The sequence below is a fragment of the Ylistrum balloti genome, unplaced genomic scaffold (assembly GCF_031769215.1).
Source record: "Ylistrum balloti isolate Yb309-2 unplaced genomic scaffold, AGI_CSIRO_Ybal_v1 Utg370790, whole genome shotgun sequence".
Lineage (NCBI taxonomy): Eukaryota > Metazoa > Mollusca > Bivalvia > Pectinida > Pectinidae > Ylistrum > Ylistrum balloti.
This window is the reverse complement of record NW_026782461.1, coordinates 1,404,200-1,432,040: the sequence shown is the minus strand read 5'-3', so window position 1 is coordinate 1,432,040 and position 27,841 is coordinate 1,404,200. Positions and strand designations below refer to the sequence as shown.

Here is a 27,841-nt window from a genome sequence, read left to right as displayed (position 1 = left end):
CTATACACTCATACCACCAAGACTTTGACACTCTTCGACCTCTGGATTGCTGTCGCGTAATTGCGTGGTCATGTAGCGTGTGTTAATGTCGCGGATCTCATCTCTGAGCTGTGTGCTCTGGACATCCTCTTCACCAAGCTGACTGGGAGGGTGAGGATGGAATGAAAAGTTGCCACCTTCAACCTCCAGGTAAGCAGGGATGTCCTCAGAAAGTTCGTCTGGTGCAGTCCACATATTCTGTAGCTCATTTCTCTTCGTTGGGAAGAACTGCTTTTGCGGACCCTGATTGATTTTCACATCTACATATTCATAGTCTCCTGGTGTTGTTGGAGATTCTGTAGACAGCTGATTCGGGGTATTTCCATCTTGGAAGGCATAATCGTAATTACTGTTAGGGAAAGCATTGTTCTGGAAGGTATGATTTGCTGGTCCATTGCTGTTACCAATACCCCCACTGTGACTGCCTATGGAATAAGTGTCGTCCTCACCAATACCAGAGTCCAGCTTTTCTGTACTAGAATTTTGGTTGAGGTTGAGCATACTCTCATAGTCTGCAGCTTCATTTATTGCATCGATTAGATTCATGCCTGGAGGACGGAGCCTAATACTAACGCGTACAGGAAGGTTGTATTCCTCCAGCTTACTTTGCGTGTTATGAAGACCATGTATGCAGCACAAGAACTCATCTAAATGAGTTGGGATATTGTATGTTTTGCCAGGAAACAAGTCCTTCATGACAAACTTGTCAGGTGTATAGGGAAACTGTACAGATAGGAACTTCCTGACGTCCTTTTCTCTGCCTATACAATTGGTAATTATCTGAAGTGCAGGTACAAAAATATCCCCCACCTTCGTCAGAGGCTGATAACACAGCTCCCCTTTCTTCTGTTTCAAAGACTTGCACTGGAGGTATGCTGCTGAGGATTGCACCACCAGAATATAATCTGCCATTTCCATGGAGCGTAAAACCCACTGAGGTTTGTCATCAATTTTGCAATCAGGGGCAAAGGTCACATCACAACTACACTCCTTCTGTAGGAAAGTGGCAAAGGCCTTCAGCACAGCAAGATGTTTAGGGTGGTCTTCAGTGTTCACCAAGAACACATTCTGTCTCTTCAACAGTCTTGGACCTGTGTGTGAATATCACAAATCATACAAATATTGACAGAAATACATCGTTACCATTATTTTGTATATTGAACTTTGTTTATAGACAAAATATTTTGATTTGTAATCAGTACTGTTTCAGTAATCTTACTCAATCTTAAACTAGGCAGAACACAATTTTAAATACCATGAAAGGCACACTGAAATCATATTCTATACTTTAGTTACAAGCTTATTACCTGTCGCTTTGGGTTTCTCGTCATTCATGAAATTAGCATTTATTTGACCTTGGTACTCATATGGTCCTTGCACATATTTTCCAGGTTCAGGATCTTGCTTTCCTCCAAGTCTCCCTGGAAAATCAAAGTTAAATTGAATTTTGTAGATGTTTTTATCTATCAAAATACATAATCATTTTTCATGCATATTCTTCAGCAAAAAAGTTATAAACATTTGATACCAGGCAAAGGTGATCTAACATTGAAAAGTTACTATAAACACAGGTCTCGAATAAACTTTCTAAATAAAATAAATTAGTTTTTTTGATGGAAGAAAATTTTAAAATGGTTGATAGTATATTAATAATATTAAATATTAAAAAAAATATAACCTACTTCGGTACATGATGAAAAAGAGGATAAGGATGACGATGAGAATGACACCAAGAAAAGAACCAACTACAGCTCCTATGATTTTTCCCGTCTTGTCTTCCTCTACTCCTGAAAAGTAAACACAAAAATAACAACACGATTAGGATATATACTAGAGTACTATCAATCACTTCACTGAATATAAAACTGCAATACTCTCTGTTTCACTGAGAAGTTTCTTGGGACATATTGTCAGTCACATTTTCCCATTCTTGTGATGGTACAGGTATCTTGAGTGACAAGTAGGCATGTTTGCCATTTCCAACAACCACTCGACACAGCATGTGTGCTTTTTCATAATACTAAGTCAAACCTGGCCGGATGATACGTGAATCGCTTGAAATAAAATGAATACAGCTCAATTCAGTCGTCTTTTTTGCTAATACATTTTCAAATTTCACAATTTTAGAGTTAGCACATATAACAGTTCATATAAGTCTCGCATGGTCACATGACTAAACAAGAGGCCCAAGGGTATTAACTGTCAGCTTATACTGATAATTCTTACCAAGTCTGAACTATTTCTTAAAGAAAATTTTAACAAACTTGGTAGCTTTCATCCCAGCATGCTAAAGGCTCAATATCATACCATTGGCCTTTTGGTTATTGAAAAGAAGTCATCAAAAAAAATTAACATATTTGATCCCTGTGGCTATGAACGTGGGTCAAGGTCATATATATTTACAAACTTGGTAACCCTATATTCTAGAATGCTACTAGGGCATTATCAGCACCCTGTGCCTTTGGGTATTGAGAAGAAGTTATTTAAAGATTTTAACATATTTGACCCTGATTACCTTGAAATCGGGCCAAGGTTGTTCATTTTAAAGGATTTTGTACCCTCTTCATCCCAGTATACTACAAGCCAAATATCTGCACCCTGTACGTTTGGTTACTGAGAAGAAGTTGCTTAGATATTTTAACATATTTGACCTCAGCATGTTACAGGCATAATATCAGTACTCTGATCCTTTCGGTTATAAAGAAGAAGATGAGAATGTCAAATATTTATGACTGACGATGCATGACACACGATTTCGGACAAAGGGCAATTGCAATAAGTCACTTGAAGCTTCGTCTCATGTAACATAAAATTGATGGGAACATAGTAGGTTAAACTCAAAATTGTATAAAAAGTCTTGAGTGTGAAACAGGAAGACCCCTGTCAACGAATCTACATTCTTTATAGTTTCAGCAAAATGCGTTTCGCTTCTCTAATGTCCATATGACGGAAGTCATCTCCTATTTCATTTGTATGTCCCACTTTTGGCATTAATGAGACATTTGTTTCATGTGTATGTTAGTTAATGAAGCTTAACTTCCACTTAATGCCTGAATTGCTAAACCTGTTTTAATTGTCTTCTACATGGAGAAATTAATGTTTGTAATGTATATACATACTTATCAGCACATTTAACTATTCACAACAAATTGACCAATCAATGATCTAGTATTAAGGCATCCTTCCAGAAAAGACTGCCATTAGTGTGTAAGAAGAAGTATTCAGCCTTTGTTCTAAATATCATAGATTCTTATGATCTACATAGTGGTGTTTTGTCTGTTCCTTATGGCAAAATATTCACCTTTGGCAAATTCAGTCACATTTAAACATTTTAAGATGAAATTTATGTCTTTTTGCTTTTCAAAAAACAAGGTGAAACTTAACATTCTATCAAAGGTTAATTGATTGAAAGTCTGTTAGTTATATTTTATTGTCATTAGGGTGAGCTGCAAAGTCTACCACCAGGTAAATGGTTATACTTTTACATTTGATTGATCAAACAATAAATATCTAGTGAATTGTTAACAGCTTGAGTGTAGATAGCTGGGAAACAACACACCTTTACTAATATCAAGGCTGCATGAATAACAGGCCATTAAGTTGTGTAATGCTATCTAAATATCAAATGTTTGCTTTCTAAGTGAAGAATCTGCTGACCAATTAAAGGACATGAATATATTAAAACAGGTTCCTTCAAAATGGAAACCCAAAAGAGACAAAAAACTATCAATTCTAAAATATGATCGAATTCTTGATAACTACAGGTGGGAATTAACAAATCCAACATGATAAAAAAATTTAATTTTGATTAGTCAGGTAACTGATATGAAATGTCAGTCTACACATGTACATATATTCTCAATGAACCTAGGTATCAATATCATCTTGGGATGTCACAAATCCAAACTCCAAGTAAAGAGTATTTTCACTCAGGTACCCTTCTTGCATAAAGTACGTAATCCATTTACCAGTGTTGTATTTTCATCACAATCCACACCCATCTTCCCACAGAAGTACTGATGACTGTTGAACATACATGGTAACAACAGTATCTAGCATGGAACAATATTGAGTATTTGATTGTGCCCACAATGATCAGAAGAAAAGACATCAATGCAGCTATATATGCCCTGCAAATTATTCAATCTAAAATAGAATATTTCAAATTAGATGTCATTCATGTCCTCAACAGAAATTCCTTCAGTTTCAACCGTTTCAGTGTCACCACATTACCTGGTATAAAGGTAATTGGTAAAATGCACAAACACAGCAATCCAAATAATGTTGACACATTTTGAAAGCTGATATTTTATTTTTACATAAATGCAGGTCATAATGGGGTCATTCAGACCCCCAAATTCTCCAAATTAAACATTTGCTAGAAATACTGTACTGTTTTTCTGTAAAAAGACAATGTTGAAAGCTCTTGGGAAACCAACTCTGAACAGTTTCCTATTCATTGTACCTGGCAAAAAGGAATATTTAATGGACTACAGTAATTCTGGAAAAGTTTAAAAGGATCATTGCAACTGAAGACATCACTGCGTCTTTTATTTTTTTAAGAATACATGTATTAGAGCCAATGCTGTTCATTCTGGTTGGTTTGTAGGTTCCTTCACTCTTCGGTCGACTAGTACCTCATAAATCCTAAAAACATCCACTCCACATGCTGTTGTGATTGATACTATTTACATGTTTTATATATTTATTTATTTATCTATTTATTTATTTATTTATTTATTGTATAAGTCTTAAAAAGAAAGTTGAAGCAGCTTAAGGAAATTTTCTTTAAAAGAGCCGTTTTGAATTTCTATAGAAAGAGACATATTCGATTAGCATTTATAAACCAACATATGACAGGATTTGCAGGTGTAGCTAGCAGCTAAAACATTTATGTTATTGTTGTTTGTTAAACCTAGACATGGCAAACAGAATTCACAAATATTCCTAAATTTTCTAAACATTTTGTTCTTATTTAAACCTAAACCAATTCAGACTTGATGAAAAGTAAGAACATAACTAAGTTCTGTCAAGTCTGAAAAAAGGATAAACCATTCGCCATTGTAGAAACAGCTTATAAGTTAAAAAAAACTGAAAAATTTTGTCAGGCATGACTAATGAATAGTTACGACAATATGTGCATCAATTTGAAAAAAAAACACACACTGCATTAGAATGATCATTTTAAGTAGTCAAGATCTATTTTTGCCATTTTTAAGTTAAAACGATAAATCATATCTATTCAAGGAGGTTTTGGATGGAGATGTTGAAATTTATAACACATACTAGCATTAAGCAAGGTAGAAAAAATGACAGACAGAATAATGTGTCCATGATGAACAGCTACCTTTTGAGTCAGCCATTTCAAAAAGTTGGTATTATAATTAGTTTCAAACTTCTGAAATTTTGTTACCCTATCTACTTCCGGTCTATGAAACATGCTTTATTCAAGATTATTGAAAGTACACATATTTTTATATCTCAAATATATGATTTAAGCTTTAGTCTATATATAGACATCTCAAATTAATTCTTTTGTATTAAAAGCATGCCACATGATTATATCTAAATCTTGACCAGATAAGTTGTCAAGGTGATGGATTATCCTGTTATGCACCAAAATGACTTAAGACAGCAGAACAATGCTGTAATACCTGAGACCCCCCTGATGCTATTAACAAACTGCAAAATCATAAGACTGGAATGGCTAACATTCTAAAAAAACAAATTAAAAAAAATCGGAATTTTTTCTCACTCAAAAGGCAGCTGTAACATGATTTGCTGTCACCAAAGGGAGACAATCAATCCAGTTTGTCTGCATGCAAAACATCAAAAAAGAAAAGAAAAGATTGAGCAGAAAAAAAGAAGATTTTTATTGAGAAGAGATATTGACAATGATAGAAATGAGCTGCTACTACACATTAAATGATAGTATGGGAGCATTAGAAAAAGATACTGCCAGACAATGATTTACCATTGGTTGTCGTACCTATAATAAAGTACAGAAAGCCAAAATTACCAAGTTTTTAATATAAGTGCATCCTTTTCCCTAGGATTTACTTCCATCAATAATAGCAGAGTATTTTACTTACTTAGAAAACATTCTGTACTAAAAATTATGAACTGGAATTATGAGGTTTGTACTCCTTCCAAATGAAATTTTGATATAAATTTTGCCCATTTTTATTTCTCTCAATCACTTCCTAAATTTCATCGCTTTTGACCCTCGCATCACTGACGATATCACCTTAGAAGGATGGAACAGCTGTGTGATATTGTTTTTACTATTACTTGGTTATGCTGTACATATCTTTTTCTAATTTGTATTCAAAAGTACAACTCACTTTTGTCTTTTGTACAAATCTATCGCCAACCACATAGAAACAAGATGGTTAATATTAAACATTAATTCACCATTGCAATAATTTTATTATCACAGTTTTCAAGTGAGGTAATCTGAAAGAAAGAGATAATTACACAGTCATCTGACTATAAAGACCTATATATGAAAGAGGCTTAAATTGTTCAACTACTATACAGCTTACAAAGAAGACAATGTCAGTTTATAAAAACATTTTCTGCAAATTTAAAATCATGTTTCTCATCAATGCTACTAAACAAATACCATGACATAACCAATATAAACAACCTGGAACTTTTTGCTATTAAAAAGAAGTTGTGTTAAGATTTTAACTCATTTGACCCCTGTGACCTTGAAAGCATGAATATTTACAAACTTTGTAGCCCATTGTCTGGTTATTGGGATGAAATTGTTTAAACATTTGAACATATTTGACCCCTGTGACCCCAGTAACTTTTAAAGTGGATCAAGGTCATTTATATCAACAAACTTGGTAGCCCTTTATCTCATGATGTTACAGGCCTAATATCAGTACCCTGAGCCTTTTGGTTATAGAAAAGAAATCATTTGAATGGAAAGTTTACACATGGTGGTGGAGGAATGCGCAAGATGACGGATGAAACATGATGGCTATAGCCAGGTCATCCTGTCCCTTTGTGTCAGATGACCCAAAAATGGAAATATTAAGACATAACATAACAATACTGCCAAACCTACAGTCAATAATGAAAATGTCGTCATATTCAACTGGGGATGGTTTAAGGAGACTCGACCTTACGTCATACACAAATAATGTTTCACAAGTGGTGACCTAAGTTGCTATTTGTTTATCTGGCATTTTGCTATGAGATGTAAATTTTGTATTGAGTGAAAGAGAACTCTTCTGTATATAGAGTATGAGAAGTACGTGGGGAAAAGAGACCAGAGGTGGCAGTTTATGCCTTTTGAAAGTGATGGTAACGTAAGTATTACCTGTCACTACCATTCCTATTCCATGCCAACAGCATCAGTTGCTGTAAACGATATTGACACATGGTCAGACTCTAGAAGTGACGGAAGTGACGAGAATGAGATGGGATTGGACAACTGAGTACCTCTAATGCACTGGAAATAGAGACGACGCATCATTGAATTGGTGAGACAGCATATAATTTAAAGAATGAACTGAAGATGCAATACAAATAAAGTTATAACAGTTTATATCATTAGAGAGGACAATCCTGGTTATTCCTTTATTGCATATTTGAAATCAGGTGAGTGGTACAGGTGCACTGTGCTGCTGTTTAATACCGAAACATGTATGAGTGCCCACCAGATACATAAATCATTGTTTATCATACTGTTATATATATGTAAGTGTATCTATTGGAATTCCATGACAATAACCTCTCAACTGGTAACGCTTGAGTATGTTGTAATTAATCATCCCTTCCTAACTTCTATTGAAACTCGTTATATATGAATAACGTATGTGGTATGTAATAATGCTACCCACTCATGAAGTTCCTATCAATTGCAAGGGAGACAACCCACCCCAGGAACAATTCTATATGTAAATTTACATATGTAAAAGGGTTTCCGTGATATTTTGTTTCAATATTTTACTTGTGGTTTTTTGCAGTTTTTTGTTATTTGAGTATTTTTAGAGTAGATATTGAAATGTATCCACTAAACATAAACTTCATAAATATTGCTTTGTGTATATTTTCATAAATGAAATATTTGTAAAGTAGATAAAGTTTTCTTTAAAAGATAACAAAAAATGGAGAAGTATAAGTTTTTATGCATTTTCCACCAAAAATTGAACAATTCATTGGTTGCTTAGATTTTTATAACCATATATGGTAGCAAAATTCTTTTGTAAAAAATTCAAGAAAATCTAGCAATTGATTGTGAAATGGTCGAGCCTCCTCATAAAGGTTTTTATCCCGAAACCCCATCATCAAGTAACTATTCCAGTTGCTATGGAAGGAATTTGTTATAAATGATAACATATAAAGTTATTGTGACATGTCCATAGTGGATCTATGTGTTTTAAGTTCTAAATTACATGGCCTCTTGATGATGATGGAAGTATGTGGTCTGGCAGTATTCAAATGTTATTGAAGCCAGCATATATCCCTCCAAAATGATGCCAGGAAAAAGTTTAAATGACAATGATGACTGTACAATAATACTTACTTCTAGAAGAGGGTTCTTGTGTAGCAGGCTTCAGTGAAGAAGGTTTCTCAGTAGCAGGTTTCTGCGTAATGGAAGGGCTGGGTGTTGTCGTAGGGGGTTCATGGATGTATATCGCTGCAGTCATTGTTCTAGAACAGCTAACACAGCTACCCCAATTATCCCTACACAGACATTTGCTTTGATCCTTGTAGTAAGGATCTTCAGGGAGAATCTAAAAGAAAAGAAAAAAATTCTTATCAAACCTTCCAATATTTTTATTAGAGAAAATATCAAGATAATCTGGTAGCATTATAATTTTCTGTATTTCATCCTTATGGACATTCTTTTAAGTCAAAACTTACCTTGATACGATACCATCCTGGTAACAGGTCTATGAACACCCCAGAATACTGAAATACAAAGTCAGAATCGGTAAATTTATGACAGATTTTAAAATGGGGATATAAACCTGAAGTTATTGAACTTAGTTTTCAATTTCAATGTTTTTTAGTATTGATAATTAAATACAGAGGAGATCAAAAACAAGCAATCATATGCACATCAATATAAATGTTGACGTATATTTATATATATATATATATATATATATATATGTTTTTTTACCAGATTAAAAAATTAAACAATTGAAGATGTTGTTTTATAAATTTCACTTCAAATGTTTTCAAATCTGTTTGAATGGTACGCGGAGGCCTTAAACACCTGAAAGTATCTCATTTCTTATTTTCTTTATAACAAAGCATCCTTTAAAATACTGCAAATTACATTATGTACATAATTGTATTTGTAAATCTGAAAATTAGACATTCATAGATGATTTATGAAAGATACAAGAAACCATCACAACTTTTAAAGCAAGGTTTCAAATTGCCGACACATTTCTTCACTTTTATTCATATTAAGAAATAATGTTTCTACTGTAAATAAAATACATTGGTTGCATCAAACTCTGATCCTCAGGTGAAAGGTAGGGGTTTACCACTGCACCACCCAACCATGCAATATAACACAGTCTAATATCAGTGCTGATGATTTCACCTCTGTTATATGCTGTCGTTGGACTAAAAGTCCCGATGTTTGCTTCCTATCAGACACATTGTACAGGCTGACGATGAAGTGCTCAAAGTTGAAGCGTAAAGGTGGGCCCTGGAAGGAGTAATAGATCTCCTGGGAATAGTTTCGATACATTATTGTGGTGGTCCAATACGCTGAGGATGGAGCAGTTGTATCTGTAGCAGACAAAACCAATAGTATCAGTGAAACTGCTCCGCGAAAAACAAAGGACCCAAAAAATCTTAACAAATTTAAACAATACTTCTGTAAATAAGGAGTTGTTGGTCTTGAATTTGGTACAATGTATATGTATACACAAAGTTTCATTATCATATTTTCAAATAGAACAAGGGTTATGCACCTGACAAAAAATTTAACAAAAGGGCAATGATGTTATCTCCAAGGAAATGTGGGCCCTGAATTTAGTATATGTTCACATCATGACCAATGTATATGTCAAGTTTGAATATCCTAGAGTAAATGCAAGCAAAGTTATGCTCTAGACACAAAAATTAAAAACAAAAACTTTAGAGCTCTAAAGCAGGTCAAGATAATTTGTTCGTATGAAGTTGAAATCACATCAAACTTAACATCATGATATCAAACACAAAATTTAATTCAACTATTTTATTTCAACTAATTCAACCCCTAATGTCACTTACAAAATAAATTCATGAAGAAAATAAATGCCTTATTCCAAAAAGCTACAAAGAATTACATATATTCCAGATCTTTTAGACTTGACAGAGAGTCATATAAGCTGCTCCTCGGCCTCATATTAAAATACTTCCATAGAAAGTAATGATAAAGAAATTGCTGTGTAATGATGTCATCATAATGAAAACTTACTGAAAGGCGGACCTGCATGGATTAATGCAGATAATGACATGTCCACATCGTAATGGGCTGCAGGCTTAGGTAAACTATAAGCCCTTAGGAGATAGTCACTTGACGCTGAGACAGGACATACAAGTTCTGCTCTGAAGGCAACCTGGTAAAATTAAATAACATATTTCTCTAAAGAATTGATGTAATGAATGGATTAACATTGATGAAATTAGTTTATGTTTGAATTTATGGAGGTTTTGTGGTTTGGGTTACTAAATTTCAACTTGGACTGATTAATTATTCACAAATCAGGCAATAGGTATGTAGAATTTACAAACAATTGAAATACAATTCTGAATCCAAAAATTTTAGTCATGAATATTGATATGCAAGAAAAAAGCAAAATGAAGCATGAAAAAAGTTCACAGCACAACACCAAAACTTAATTTCATTACACATCTGCCTCAAAATTTCAAAACCACAGTTCCCGCGGTTAAATCAATGAATGCTTTAATTTTTTCAATATACACATTAATTTCAATTGTTGTAAAAATAAATAAATACAGAGTTTTAACCTAACCTGTAGATCTATATGGATTTTCTAGAGAGTAAATTATCAGCAATGTGTCTTATGATAAGCCCATTCATGTATATATTGCAGTTAGCAATAGTACAAATATAAACCAACATTGTTCTGTAATAAGCCAACCCCTAACTATGAGTTAGAAGTAATGTGTTGGCCCCCTAGGGTCCTGTAATAAGTCTATCCCCTAACTTTGAGCCAGGTGTAATGTGTTGGTCCCTTTTGGTCCTGTAATAAGTCTATCCCCTAACTTTGATCCAGGTGTAATGTGTTGGTCCCTTTTGGTCCTGTAATAAGTCTATCCCCTAACTTTGAGCCAGGTGTAATGTGTTGGTCCCTTTTGGTCCTGTAATAAGTCCATCCCCTAACTTTGAGCCAGGTGTATTGTGTTGGCCCCCTAGGGTCCTGTAATAAGTCTATCCCCTAACCTTGAGTTAGAAGTAATGTGTTGGCCCCCTGGGGTCCTGTAAAAAGTCCATCCCCTAACTTTGAGTTAGAAGTAATGTGTTGGCCCCCTAGGGTCCTTTAATAAGTCTATCCCCTAACTTTGAGTTAGAAGTAATGTATTGGCCCCCTAGGGTCCTGTAATAAGTCCATCCCCTAACTTTGAGTTAAAAGTAATGTGTTGGCCCCCTAGGGTCCTGTAATAAGTCCATCCCCTAACTTTGAGTTAGAAGTAATGTGTTGGCCCCCTAGGGTCCTGTAATAAGTCCATCCCCTAACTTTGAGCCAGGTGTATTGTGTTGGTCCCTTTTGGTCCTGTAATAAGTCTATCCCCTAACTTTGAGCCAGGTGTAATGTGTTGGTCCCTTTTGGTCCTGTAATAAGTCCATCCTCTCACTATGAGTTAGAGGTAATATAATGATCCCTGGGGTCCTGTAATAAGCCCATCCCCTAACTATGAGTTAGAAGTCATAGTAATGTGTTGGGATCCTGGGGCCTTTCTGCAGGATAAGTCTAGTTATCTCAAAGCCATTCAAGACTTTAAGCTGTTTCCATCTAAACATTTAGTTTTCTAACTATGTCCTTACCCTATTCTCTTTGTCTGTGGTGGTGATCTTGCCTGTCAGATTGAAGATCAGGCATTTTACTTCTGTATTTCCAGCAATAAGCTCCATGTATGTCACTTCAAATCCTTTAACATCTTTATAACTACCTAAATATTTTAATTAATTATCATTAATGAGATCAATAGTTCATAAAAAAAACTAATGAAACAACACTTTAAGACAATGATAATCCACTCTTTTCATAGTAAAAACATGCAAATGAATAAAAAAAAAATGCCCTGAACGATATTTTGATACAGCCATATTGCAGCAAATGAACTAGTACTTAATGTCCTGTACCTTATGTTTTATTAATGAAAATGAAAGAACATTTTCATCCATAAATTTTTCATCTCCTTCTTAATGGTACAAAAATACATCATTGATTCAAACTTTTAAGAAAATATTTTCATATTTATATTTTCAAAACTAAATTAATAAGAACTTTGCAGAATGAGTCAAGATTTATAAAAATCAGGCAGATTGACACATGTAGCTGTTTGATGAGCTACAGATAATCATAATAGGTCACCTTAGTAAGTCAGGTGACCTTTGATCTCTTGACAATAAACAAATTAGAGATATCAGGCAGGATGTGTAGTACATACTTGTAATAGGTGGACGAATTGTTATGTTGAAACATGGGTAGGAAGCATTAAAATATGTTGGATAGTACTTGTAGCTGATGTCCACATGAAAATCATGAGGCTTTTCTGGGTACTCCAGTCCATCTGTGTACAGGTGAGGAAACTCAGTCTCCAGGTTGGGAGGACTACATTCTAGAAAAGAGAAAACCTTTAATTTTGTAACTTACTTATTTACAATAACATTATGTATAAACTGACAACCAAAAATCACAAATCATGTATCATATCTGTGGCTGCATAGACATACACAAAAACAAATAGGCATAGACATACACACAAACATATAGACAAAGTTATAGACACAGACATATAGACATAGGCATAGACACAAACATATAGACATAGACATATATATAGACACAAACATATAGACATAGACATAAACATATAGACATAGGCATAGACACAGACATAGACATAGACACAAACAAATAGACATAGGCATAGACATAGACACATCATATAGACATAGGCACAAACATATAGACATAGGCATAGACATAGACACATCATATAGACATAGGCACAAACATATAGACATAGGCATAGACACAGACATAGGCATAAACATATAGACATAAGCACAGATACAAACATATAGACATAGACACAAACATATAGACCTAGGAACAAACATATAGACACAAACATATAGACATAAACATAAACATATAGACATAGGCATAGACATAGACACATCATATAGACATAGGCACAAACATATAGACATAGGCACAAACATATAGACATAAGCACAGACACAAACATATAGCCATAGGCATATATATAGACACTAGACATAGGCATATACATAGACACAAACATAAAGGCATAGACACAAACATATAGACATAAACACAAACATATAGACATAAGCATATATATAGACACAAACATACAGACATAGGCATAGATATAGGCACAAACATATAGACATAGGCATATATTTAGACACAAACATGTAGACACAGACACAAACATAAAGACATAGACACAAACATATAGACATAAGCATATATATTGACACAAACATACAGACATAGGCATAGACATAGACACAAACATATAGACATAGGCATATATTTAGACATAAACATACAGACATAGACACAAACATATAGACATGGACACAAAAATGTAGACATAGACACAAACTGTAGAGACACAGACACAAACATAGAGACACAGACACAAACATATAGACACAGACACAAACATAAAGACATAGGCACAAACATGTAGACACAGACACAAACATAAAGACATAGACACAAACATGTAGACACAGACACAAACATGTAGACACAGACACAAACATATAGGCATAGACACAGACAGAGACACAAACATATAGACATAGACACAAACATATAGACATAGGCACAGACACATCATATAGACATAGGCACAGACATATAGACACAAACATATAGACATAGACACAAACATGTAGACACAGACACAAACATAAAGACATAGACACAAACATATAGACACAGACACAATCATATAGAAACTGACATAGGCATAGACAAATATATCTACTTAATATAGCAATTATTTAACATATATATATTTACTGTATGATTCTTCATCAGAATTAGTTTATAATATTAAAACCACAACACTAAGAGCAAGCATAATATGTAATTTTCATCACAATTTGTACATATTTGTTACCATGTACATCCTGCCTTAAGGAGTATTTATTTCTGTGTTGTTTTTAAATAAAAAGATAACCACTTAAAATGTAAACCGATACATACAGAATGTAAAAAGTACTACACATCGTGACAAATCATATTTCTCATAAACAGTTATTGACCCGATAAATAAGTTGTTTATCTTGGAACAGTTATGGACAATGACTCAAATAATTGTTTATCTATAAGGCAATGAACTGTTAGGAAATTCCTAAAAAAATAAAAAATAAATTCTTTCGCTGGAGTTCAGGGTTTAAAGTTAAATCATGCCAATAATAAATACTTTGGCCACTTACTTTGTTCATATCTTAGTACACGATGTACAGTATATATATATATATATTAGTACACGATGTACAGTATATATATATATATTAGTACACGATGTACAGTATATATATATATATTAGTACACGATGTACAGTATATATATAGCTTAGTACATGGTGTGCAGTATATATATATCATAGTACACGATGTATATATATCTTAGTACATCATGTACAGTATATATATATCTTAGTACACGATGTACAGTATATATATATCTTAGTACATGATGTACAGTATATATATATCTTAGTACATGGTGTACAGTATATATATATCTTAGTACACGATGTACAGTATATATATCTTAGTACATGGTGTACAGTATATATATATCTTAGTACATGGTGTACAGTATATATATATCACGTATATATATATCATAGTACATGGTGTACAGTATATATATATCATAGTACACGATGTATATATATCTTAGTACATCATGTACAGTATATATATATATATTAGTATATATATATATATATTAGTACATCATGTACAGTATATATATATCATAGTATATATATATATCTTAGTACATGGTATATATATATATATTAGTACAGTATATATATATATATATCTTAGTACATGGTGTGCAGTATATATATATCACGATGTATATATATCTTAGTACATCATGTACAGTATATATATATATTAGTACACGATGTATATATATATAGCTTAGTACATATATATATATATATATCATAGTACAGTATATATATATCTTAGTACATCATGTACAGTATATATATATCTTAGTACATGGTATGCAGTATATATATATATCTTAGTATATATATATATATATATCTTATAGTACATGGTGTACAGTATATATATATCATAGTACACGATGTATATATATATATCTTAGTACATCATGTACAGTATATATATATCTTAGTACATGGTGTGCAGTATATATATATCTTAGTACATCATGGTGTACAGTATATATATATATATCTTAGTACATGGTGTACAGTATATATATATATCTTAGTACATGGTGTACAGTATATATATATATATATATCTAGTACATGGTGTACAGTATATATATATCTTAGTACATATATATATATCATAGTACACGTATATATATATCTTAGTACATCATGTACAGTATATATATATCTTAGTACATGGTGTGCAGTATATATATATCTTAGTACATGGTGTACAGTATATATATATCTTAGTACATCATATATATCTTAGTACATCATGTATATATATATATCTTAGTACATGGTGTGCAGTATATATATATCTTAGTACATGGTGTACAGTATATATATATCATAGTACACGATGTATATATATCTTAGTACATCATGTACAGTATATATATATCTTAGTACATCATGTACAGTATATATATATCTTACACGTACATATATATATATCTTAGATGTGTACAGTATATATATATCTTAGTACATGGTGTACAGTATGGTATATATATCTTAGTACAGTATATATATATATCATAGTACACGATGTATATATATATAGTACTTATATATATATCACAATGTATATATATATATATATATATATACATCTTAGTGTACAGTATATATATATCTTAGTATATATATCATAGTATATATCATACATGGTGTACAGTATATATATATATATCTATTATGCACAAAGTACATGATGTACAGTATATATATATCTTAGTACATGGTGTGCAGTATATATATATCATAGTACACGATGTATATATATATACCTTGAAAGTGGGTTGAGGTCTTAGTACATCATGTACAGTATATATATCTTAGTACATGGTGTACCGTATATATACATCTTAGTACATGGTGTACAGTATATATAGATCTTAGTACACGATGTACAGTATATATATATCTTAGTACATGATGTACAATATATATATCACATTAAGTATCATGTGATATTGTGCTTTTCTGAGAACAATTTTTAATAGACATGAAATATTTTGAAATATTATGCACAAAGTATACCTATGTATCTATTCGTTTAATACAATGAAAAAAGATTAACATGCAATGAAATACTACAACATCAGCATTATTATGTAATCAACAAGAAATATTAGGCCTAAATTGTAAAATATATGAACCTTACTTACACCAGATTTAACTGTATTCAGTCAACAAATTGACCTTTAAATACATGTATGTATTTGTAAATTTTTATTAATGAAAATGTGCCATAATATATAAAAAGCTATTATAGAAAATTTGGTTAATGCATATATGTTATAAAAAGAACCCTTGTCTAAACTAACCCTCATCTCGGCCCTCATCCCCATCATCATCCCTATCCCCACCCTCATCCAAACTCGGGCAGCACACATCTCATGTATCTAATATGATCAGATGTTAAAAAGTAACTTACAAAACTTAATATGCAGTGTCTAGACAAGTTCAAGGGAATATTTATGATAATCATAGAGGATTTTAACAAATATGTTGGAAATGTAGCATTTCAACTACACTTTCCTGGCTTGTTCACCAATCCCAGCTACATCATACAGAGAAAGAGATCGGATTGCAGAAGACATATATCTAAAATATATGGTAATTATGTGCTAATACTATCTAGCATATCTTAGCTAGATCATTTGAACAGCTGAACAGCTACCCAGTCACACAAAAATTATCTATAAGATTAAGAATTTTTACAATTTAGAATTTTACATTTCTTGGGTATTTTCAAGACCGAGTGTGTTAATTTTATTAAACAGATTTCATGATTGATCAAATTAAAGACCTGTCATAAGATTTTGAATAAGATGTAAGAAAAAGCTATAAGTTTACATAGGGGAGTAAAAGTAAAAATGACTCATTCTGCACCAACCGCACTTTACTGCATAAGTATTCTGTACTATATACACTTAATTTAGATACCTGGAGGAATTTAAAGGACTGTAAGGCACTCTCTGATGAATTTTAATACCAAGAAATAAAAGGACAAAAGTACATACTTAAAACACAGGGCAACGCTTAGATGTATGTTACTATCAGATTAAGGAAGTTTTCAGCTGTCAATAAAAACACAATTTTCACTACCACTGGCTATTCATAAATAAAGAGAAGTATAGACAAATTGTGTTGGTTTTGTTTTTTAAAACTGATTTTGAAAGTTTGAAATATAAATTTGTATGTAGTTAGACAAATGAAGTCAGTTTTACTGTTGATAATTTAAGGGCAATATTTTTACCCATGGTGAACTTTGCAAAGCCTGGACATGGAAACACTTTGTAATGAAGAAGATCCCTGTATACTTTGAACCTATACAAATATCTCAATATCAATATATATAGGGTGTATACAAATAGACTTATCTCTTCATTTCCTTGTAATAAATCACTGAAGACTGCCCCATCCCCACCCTCATGATCATGCATGTAAATACCTGTTCTTCAGAGGACCTAGACACCGTTTCGCCTGAAATACACAACTTTTTTAACACTTAAGTATTTATTTACCCAATGAAATTTGATAGTTATAGAAAACATGATACCTTGGCAACTTTTCACTCCATTCAAGAACTATTTTTATCTTAAAATCTTGATTTCCATGTGCAATTTATTCTATAAAGGGTAAATATTAGTCATATTGTATGTCAATCAAGCTTGAGAATACAGGAATCAGCTTTCGCATAAGGTATCATAACATGTTTCTTTCAACCTGTTCCTTGAAACATGATGAATAAAACTATACACATGACTAATTTTCATTCCTAAAATCTTCAATTTATCAAAATCTAACTCTGAATTTTTCATCAAACTTGATGCACGAAACAAGACAGAAAAATCTAGAACTGCATTTGGTAGTGCATGAGATTTTCGACTTTTGATGATGTGTACATTTTTCTATTATTATCATTTTAATGGTTAATCTTGTAATATAAAGATCAGACTAACAGTTTTCGATAACTTCAGACACTTTCATCACAGTGATGTAAATGTGCACAAGTATGGTGTAGTATATGTGTTATCATTGTATACACAAAATATGTTTTGTAAAAATACAACTTTTCTATCAATATTGAATCAGAAAATAATTAGAAAATTTATCAGCAATTTCTAACACTTATAAGTATGCAGTGTAAAACCTACAATGTGTCCATCACAACCTCACAAGTAATACTTCAGTAATAGAAAATATTCAAGGGCTATAACTCTGTATAATAATAATTCACAGTACTTACCATCTTTATTGAGAAGGTATACTTCACATCCAATGTGTGGCTGAAATAGGAAAAAGGACTACATATGAATTAAAAACTAAAAATCAACCAATATTTAAAAAATGATGAAAAATTGAAACAAAATTTCATCAATTAATTCAAAAATTTCATACTGAAGTTTGAAGAATTCTAATATTTTATTAGATCTCACTACCAAACCTTAAAACAAAAACATTATCAAATATTAATGATTGTATCAAATTTTTAAAATTTACTAAAAATAAAGATTGAAAATATCACAAGTGCTTTTTAAAATGTATCACTTTTATTTGCTATTTTAACAGCATTTTGAAGAAGTATTTTAAGATAAAAATAATTTTTGGATCAATTTAAAATGCAAAGCATCTTGGAAAGACAGAAAATTAGTATACAACATATTAACCCATATGTCAGGAAGAACCTGTTAGAGATTCATCCTAAACTGTGACCAGTAAAATAAGTCAAATATAAAAATAATTTTGACAAATGAATAAAATTCAGATGAAATTTCTACAACAAAAAAGCATTGTGTACAACACGCAGAAGCATTTGATGAATTTTATATCAACAACGCAGTTCACCTAGTTGTTTTTAAACTACTTAAAAGTGTTCCTTTAACGTAAGGCAAGGTCTTTAACATTGCATGTGAAATAATAATTTTGTAGTAGACTTGTATAAACTAGACCAAGAACTATTTACCTTGTCAGGAAACACAAACCGATAAGACACAAATACCACAACACTATAATGCAGTTGTATACTGCAGCTTTGTCGAAGAGTTTATGTTGTAAATGTTGAAAATGTTTCGTCATCTTCCACCAAAGAATGCAAACATTTTAAAAAGAAATTATAAAGGTACAATGGGGTTATTTTGTGACACAGTGTTATTCTAGCTAATTCATGAGTATTTTTACTTTTAAAAATTGCAAAATAAATAAAAAATACAAATTTCGATTGAATAACAAGACTTCAGAAAAGGTATATAGTGCTTCTGTATTTTTCAAGATTACAATGACATGTTTGTCAGGTCTACCTCCCCTGAATTGACCTGTAGTTTAGGGTTATCTTAAATCTCAATCTTATCTTTTCCATAAATATTTCAGTGAGATTTTAACAGGTTGAAATATCGAAAGTATTTGTTACACATTGTGACCTTGATACTAACAGCAGGACATCACACCAAAGTAGCTTACATTGAAATAGAAAATTTATTAACTTGAAATCCATGTCATGCACTCTTTTGCACAGAGAATGGAGGAGGGGGTGGGTTTCACATAAACAACTGAAGTGACTTTTTTCAGATTTTGAATAACATTCACTTACAAAAATTCTTCTAAATTATAAATATTTTTTAGTTGATATGATTTGTTCAAAAATCAATTTAGCCATAATTTTATCAAATAGATAATAAACCGACTTAAAACACTTCTTGATCGTGACTAAAACGCAAGTAAATCAAGACCTTTAGGTATCTGAAGGGTGGAGTGGGTGCTTATAGGGACATGGGTGCTTATTGGGTTGAATATGGTATTTCAAATTTAACAGGTTGAAAACACAGCATCACAATGGGCTTAGTCAATTTGAAATTATAAACTTAAGTGCAAAAAAAGTTCAAATTACCTGTAAATACACTAACACAATAATATATTCACAATCAATTTTAAGTACACAGGTTGAAAGATATTCTATGCTTTAATATTGATGGTTTTAGATTTCAGAGTTTTTTTCACATAAGGACACTTTGCCAACAATCATTGTTTAATAAAATGGTTGAGAGAACAGCGAGTGTGACATCAGAAAACAGTCTGTTCAGGAAAACCTGTCGGATCACATAAATAATGAAAATAACAACAAACTACATGTATATAATTAAATATCTATGTAGAAATTGGAAATCATGACGATCAGGCTGGTAAATTATGTAAATTCTTCATAGTTAAGACCTAAATCTTCATGTATAGTCTGTACAATTGTATAATGTACTGTGTCGTGTAAAGCCATACACATTCTTGAATGAAAATGAGGTCCAACTTCCGTGCCACTATTGGTTTTTTTTTAAAGCAGGTGACTTCAAACTCTCAAGATGTTGGGGATAAAACAGGTAATTTAATCTTCTAGAAATTATGCTAATGAACTTACTGAATGTGACTGCTAATAATTTCAAACAAACTGACTGCAAAAAACCCTACACCTGGCAATAAATTGTCCCAAAATTGGTAATAAATTGTTTTGCATAGACAAGAAACTTTTTAAGGTCTTTATATACTACATATTGTTGTAACCAAACAAACATGATATTTTGAAGAATTAAATTTAACCTCTTACAACATACATACAAAAGTATAGTAATTTTTCTGTGATTTTTTTTTTCATTCATTTCTTAATCACTCCATCAGATAATTTTCGTTAAACCTTTTTAAATTTTGAAGTTGAATTAAAATTTAATCACATAGCCAGTATGAAATTCAATCTCCTGTTTCTGAATTTTTAAATCTTTGGTACACATTCACTCACATGCTGCGTTCAATTTTCCTGGTACATGTTTGTAATTAAACCTGTGTAGGGGACATTTGACTGTGCAATCTTTGAAACAGAGCCACAATAGAAAAAAATAAACCATTTATTCTGTATAAATTGAACAGTTTCAGTTAAATTATCAATTCATCATTGTCTATGAGATTTATAATTTCAGGTTTCTAGCTCTGGAACTCTTCACTTTCAGCTTGCAGGCATTGTCTAATTGACAAATATCTGTGTTCTAGTCAATGGTATAACATATATGTATCCTAAAAATATTGAAATTTCAAGAAATGAAAAAATGTACTTTTAAAAATCTAGATGAAAGCATGGGTTGGATTTGAAGTAGGGACAATTGAATGCCAGCTGGCTGAATGTGAAGAAAGGGTCATTCGATCTTTTGAATGATCTGTACTACACCTTTAGCACATCTTTCCTGTTTAAACGGACATAACAATGTCTTCCCTGTACATCCACTACATGAAGTTACCAGTCCACATTGTTACATGCACTTAAAGAAGATACCACATGTTCTTGTATCTCAAATAAACAATAGAAATGACAAAGGACATGTGCTACACAATAAGAAATCTTATATATTGAATATATATTTAATATCTATTAAACATACAAAATCATTTGCCAAATTGAAAAAAAAGACAGATTTGTAATACAAACAACAATAAGTATATAGCAGTATTTAAGTATTTGTTTAGCTGTTTTATCAATTTATTTGTAATGATGTCCGTGTAGTGTTGAAATATGATACAAACCTGAAATACGAAGTGTACTTATATTGATGAATTGGAAAAAGCGTTTTGCAACATGAATCATCTGATAATAGCATTTACACATCACCAGCTTCCTCATTGAAATTTTGTAGTTGTATCAGCTGTGTCACAGTGATGTCTCTGTTCGATATTTCTGTCACATAAGACAATGTCAATCTTAATGGTGTGCCAATTTAATAGAACATGTCTTTGTCATAAACAATGCCTCTGTGGTGTGTCTATCATGTAAGACAATGTCTCTGTGGTGTGTCTGCCAAATATGTTCCTATGGTGTGTCTGTCATTTAAGACAATGTCTCTGTGATGTGTCTGTCATGTAAGATATGTCTCTTTGGTGTGTCTATCATATATGACAATGTCTTTGTATTGTGTCTGTCAAATATGTTTCTATCAGTGTGTCTGTCATGTAAGACAATTTCTTTGTGGTGTGTCTGTCATTTATAACATGTCTCTGTATTGTGTCTGTCAAATATGTCTCTGTGGTGTGTCTGTCAAATATGTTTCTATGGTGTGTTTGTCATTTAAGACATGTCTCTGTAGTGTGTCTGTCATATAAGACAATGTCTTTGTGGTGTGTCTGTCATTTAAAACATGTCTCTGTTGTGTGTCTGTCATGTAAGACAATGTCTTTGTGGTGTGTCTGTCATGTAAGACAATGTCTCTGTGATGTGTCTGTCATGTAAGACAATGTCTCTGTGGTGTGTCTCTCAAATATGCTTCTATGGTGTGTCTGTCATGTAAGACAATGTCTCTATGATGTGTCTGTCATGTGAGACAATATCTCTGTGGTGTGTCTGTCATGTAAGACAATGTCTCTGTGGCATGTCGTTCATGTAAGGCAATACCTCTGTATTGTGTCTGTCATTTAAGACAATGTCTCTGTGGTGTGTCTGTCATGTAAGACAATGTCTCTGTATTGTGTCTGTCATGTAAGACAATGTCTCAGTGTTGTGTCTGTCAAATATGTTTCTATGATGTGTCTGTCATTTAAGACATGTCTCTGCAGTGTGTCTGCCATATAAGACAATGTTTATGCAGTGTGTCTGTCATATAAGACAATGTCTTTGTGGTATGACTTTCATGTAAGACATGTCTTAGCAGTGTTTCCATCAAAAAAGACATATCACTATGATGTTGTTGTATGTGACCTTTTTTTATTTGTTGGTGACAGAAAATTGAATAATGCCAGCAATACCAAGAGGCTACATACAGATGTTGTAACCTGTAAGGCTAATACATTTTGAGTAAATGTTCGGTCTCATAGTCAAACTTTAATTAAATCTGTTATAATAAAGTCAATCTTTTGGTTCTGATTTCAGTGCATATATGAATTAAGCAATTTTCAAACTGGAGATCTCTTGGAAGTTTCCAATATTTGTTCTTTGATATAAAATCTTTCAGATATTATGTACTGGTATGTAAAAGGAAATTTCTTTTTGTAATTTTCTTTTTGTAAATGGAAATTTTAGTGTTACAGCCATATTGCATCAAATCTTCTCGTGTCTGTTTGTATAAAACGTTCTTAAATATTCTTTGTGTTATAAAACAAATATTCTCCTTGTATCAAATCTTCTCGTGTCTGTTTGTAAGTGACTAAACGTTCTTATCAAGTTAAAAACAGGGTTTAAAAATTAAAACAGAATTTGTGTTATAAAACAAATATTCTCCTTTGTAATGATTTCATTGTTATGTGTTCTTTATTCACAACCAGATATACATAACAATATCAGTGTATACCTATTGAATAGCTTTTAACATTCACAGTATGACTTAAATGATCTCCCTAAGACAATGGAGTAAGTGTTTTATTCAAACTTGGCTATCATTATTCTTTATTTCCTCAAATTGATATTGAGAGAGGAAATTGGTCTGTATTTTATCAATATTTTGTTGTAAACAATCTGTAATTAGTCAAAGTGTGGACATTAATTGTAGGAAAACTCAGGGAACACAAGAACAGTAGGTAGAGTTTACAAAATCTGAGCCGAAAACATTTTACAAATAGGATAAAAACAAATTCAAAAATGGCATACTTCCATATACATGTCACGGCTTAAATTTCGGCTGTCAATTGTCAGACATTTGTAAACACATATAACAAAGTTAAAATATTACTTGACCCTGTCAACGGACGGTTGATGACAGGTAAAGACATTATTGTCGAAGTAGTTCATCGACATCATTTAATAGTTTCGTGAACTTAGGACAAATCAATATTCTTCGTGTTTGGATACGAAACTTAAAGCAGTCACGTGCACAGTTTTACACTGTAAACAAACATGTGTATACTGTTAATAAATAAAGAAGACGAGAAGAAAACTCAAACTCACCGCATGTATTGATGTACAATTGAACAATCTGAGGCCTTCTATCACAAAGCAGAGCTGTATCACAATTCCCGCGTACAAGAGGAACTTCATGGCGGAATGTATCCAGGAAGTTAATAGTACAGGTAATAAGGACGGGGCACTGGCAGGTGCTTTTCTCACAGACTTGGGTAACACAGGTGTTCAACTCCGTTCCATGTCACAGAAGTCTAGTTAGTTTCTCTCGCCACTAATCAGGTCATACATACATGCTGTAGAACGACAAGCACGACCCTTAAGTTTATCTCCCGACTAAGGAAGTAGCGTCTCCTTAAGTTTCTTCACGTTTTAACTGGATGTTGTATCAACGTAATTTCTTTGTAACGGTTATCTCCCTTGATTCAACGAATTCATTTTCTTGGTACACACGCATATATATGTATATAAAGAAAACGTTTATGTGCACTGTCAGAAGTAGGTCAAAAGGTATTCGCATACAGACTTCGTAAATTCATTCTGTTGATGTTATAGCAGAATTACTATGTACTTGTATGAAGGATATAATAAAATAAAGGAATGTTTTACTGGTAGCAAGCAAATATATATCTATCATTTATAAATATTTGCTTTTCCTCAGAATTCAGCTTAAACAATCCCCTCGATTGTGACTCATTATCTGTTATACGTCACAAACCCTTTTGTGGAGTTATAAACACTAACATGTCATATCGCCTGTGTAAACAGGTCACAAATTAAAACATTTTCAGAGAAATGAAATCAATATGGGACCTCAATTGCAGTCGTCTTGAAAGAAGCGGAAGACTTAATATGATCAAACAATTACTTTATATAAATTACATATTAAATTAATAGATTACCTACTAAATTATTGCATCATGAAATACTTGAAATACATTTTATTCTGTTTCATTGGGAATATATACTTAGATATTTATAAGGCGGTGAAATATTATTTATTTTCCTACATGTAGATAAAAAGATAAGTTCATTCAAGTTCATTTCTTTGATAATTTTATTTCTCATGAAAAAAATCGTTTGTGCCATCATGAGTTCTGGTAGAAACTAAAATTCGTTTGACATTTCGCTATATATATATATCAGTATATAAATGGGGGTGGGGAGCTGATCAGGATTATAAATTGTATAGGCAATCCGCCCCTTTGTCAAGACACAATATTATCACACACGTTACATCATACACACCTAAAATACACACGTTACATCTCACACACCTAAAATACACACGTTACATCATACACACCTAAAATACACACGTTACATCTCACACCTAAAATACACACGTTACATCATACACACCTAAAATACACACGTTACATCATACACACCTAAAATACACACGTTACATCACACACACCTAAAATACACACGTTACATCATACACACCTGAAATACACACGTTACATCATACACACCTAAAATACACACGTTACATCACACACACCTAAAATACACACGTTACATCACACACACCTAAAATACACACGTTACATCTCACACACCTGAAATACACACGTTACATCACACACACCTAAAATACACACGTTACATCTCACACACCTGAAATACACACGTTACATCTCACACACCTGAAATACACACGTTACATCACACACACCTAAAATACACACGTTACATCTCACACACCTAAAATACACACGTTACATCACACACACCTAAAATACACACGTTACATCTCACACACCTAAAATACACACGTTACATCACACACACCTAAAATACACACGTTACATCTCACACACCTCACACACCTGAAATTCACACGTTACATCTCACCCTCCTGAAATACGCTAGTTTATTCAACCAGTCCGAACATACCAACGTTACATCATACACACCTAAAATACACACGTTACATCACACACACCTAAAATACACACGTTACATCTCACACACCTAAAACCTAAAATACACACGTTACATCACACACACACACGTAAACATACACACACGTTACATCTCACACACCACGTTACATCTCACACACCTGAAATACACACGTTACATCACACACACCTAAAATACACACGTTACATCTCACACACCTAAAACACACACGTTACATCTCACACCTAAAATACACACGTTACATCACACACACCTAAAATACACACGTTACATCACACACACCTAAAATACACACGTTACATCTCACACACCTGAAATACACACGTTACATCATACACACCTAAAATACACACGTTACATCACACACACACCTAAAACACACACCTAAAACACACGTTACATCAAACATACCTAAAATACACACGTTACATCTCAACACACCTGAAATACACACGTTACATCATACACACCTAAAATACACACGTTACATCATACACACCTAAAATACACACGTTACATCTCACACCTAAAATACACACGTTACATCTCACACACCTGAAATACACACGTTACATCATACACACCTAATATACACACGTTACATCTCACACACCTAAAATACACACGTTACATCTCACACACCTAAAATACACACGTTACATCACACACACCTAAAATACACACGTTACATCTCACACCTAAAATACACACGTTACATCATACACACCTAAAATACACACGTTACATCTCACACACACGTTACATCTCACACACCTAAAATACACACGTTACATCTCACACATCTAAAATACACACGTTACATCACACACACTAAAATACACACGTTACATCTCACACACGTTACATCTACACACCTAAAATACACACACACGTTACATCATACACACCTAAAATACACACGTTACATCATACACACCTAAAATACACACGTTAAATCTCACACCTAAAATACACACGTTACATCTCACACCTAAAATACACACGTTACATCTCACACAAAATACACACGTTACATCTCACACACCTAAAATACACACGTTACATCTCACACACCTGAAATACACACGTTACATCATACACACCTAAAATACACACGTTACATCACACACACCTAAAATACACACGTTACATCTCACACATCAAACATACACACGTTACATCATACACACCTAAAATACACACGTTACATCACACACACCTAAAATACACACGTTACATCTCACACACCTAAAATACACACGTTACATCATACACACCTAAAATACACACGTTACATCATACACACC

General features: G+C 32.6%; 1 protein-coding gene across 1 annotated transcript; it reads right to left on the bottom strand.

The window, feature by feature from the left end:
* LOC132558440 (uncharacterized) lies at positions 1–24,740 on the bottom strand. The gene is made up of 11 exons (XM_060223009.1): positions 24,651–24,740; positions 18,996–19,035; positions 12,700–12,870; positions 12,074–12,198; positions 10,481–10,622; positions 9,617–9,807; positions 8,923–8,970; positions 8,582–8,792; positions 1,722–1,820; positions 1,344–1,460; positions 1–1,136 (listed from the first exon to the last, which is right to left on the bottom strand). Exons 1-11 carry the CDS (start codon positions 24,738–24,740, stop codon positions 1–3), a joined length of 2,370 nt encoding a protein of 789 aa, XP_060078992.1.
* Between the last annotated feature and the right edge of the window lie 3,101 nt (positions 24,741–27,841).

Bases quoted from the DNA above. Each gene is read 5' to 3' on its own strand.
- LOC132558440 (XM_060223009.1), bottom strand. From the start codon at position 24,740: ATGAAGTTCCTCTTGTACGCGGGAATTGTGATACAGCTCTGCTTTGTG. The intron at 12,871-18,995 runs GTAAGTACTGTG...TCTCTTTTCTAG, and splicing joins ATACCTTCTCAATAAAGATG to AATGTAGTCCTCCCAACCTG. The intron at 1,137-1,343 runs ATAAGCTTGTAA...TGTGATATTCAC, and splicing joins GAAACCCAAAGCGACAGGTA to ACACAGGTCCAAGACTGTTG.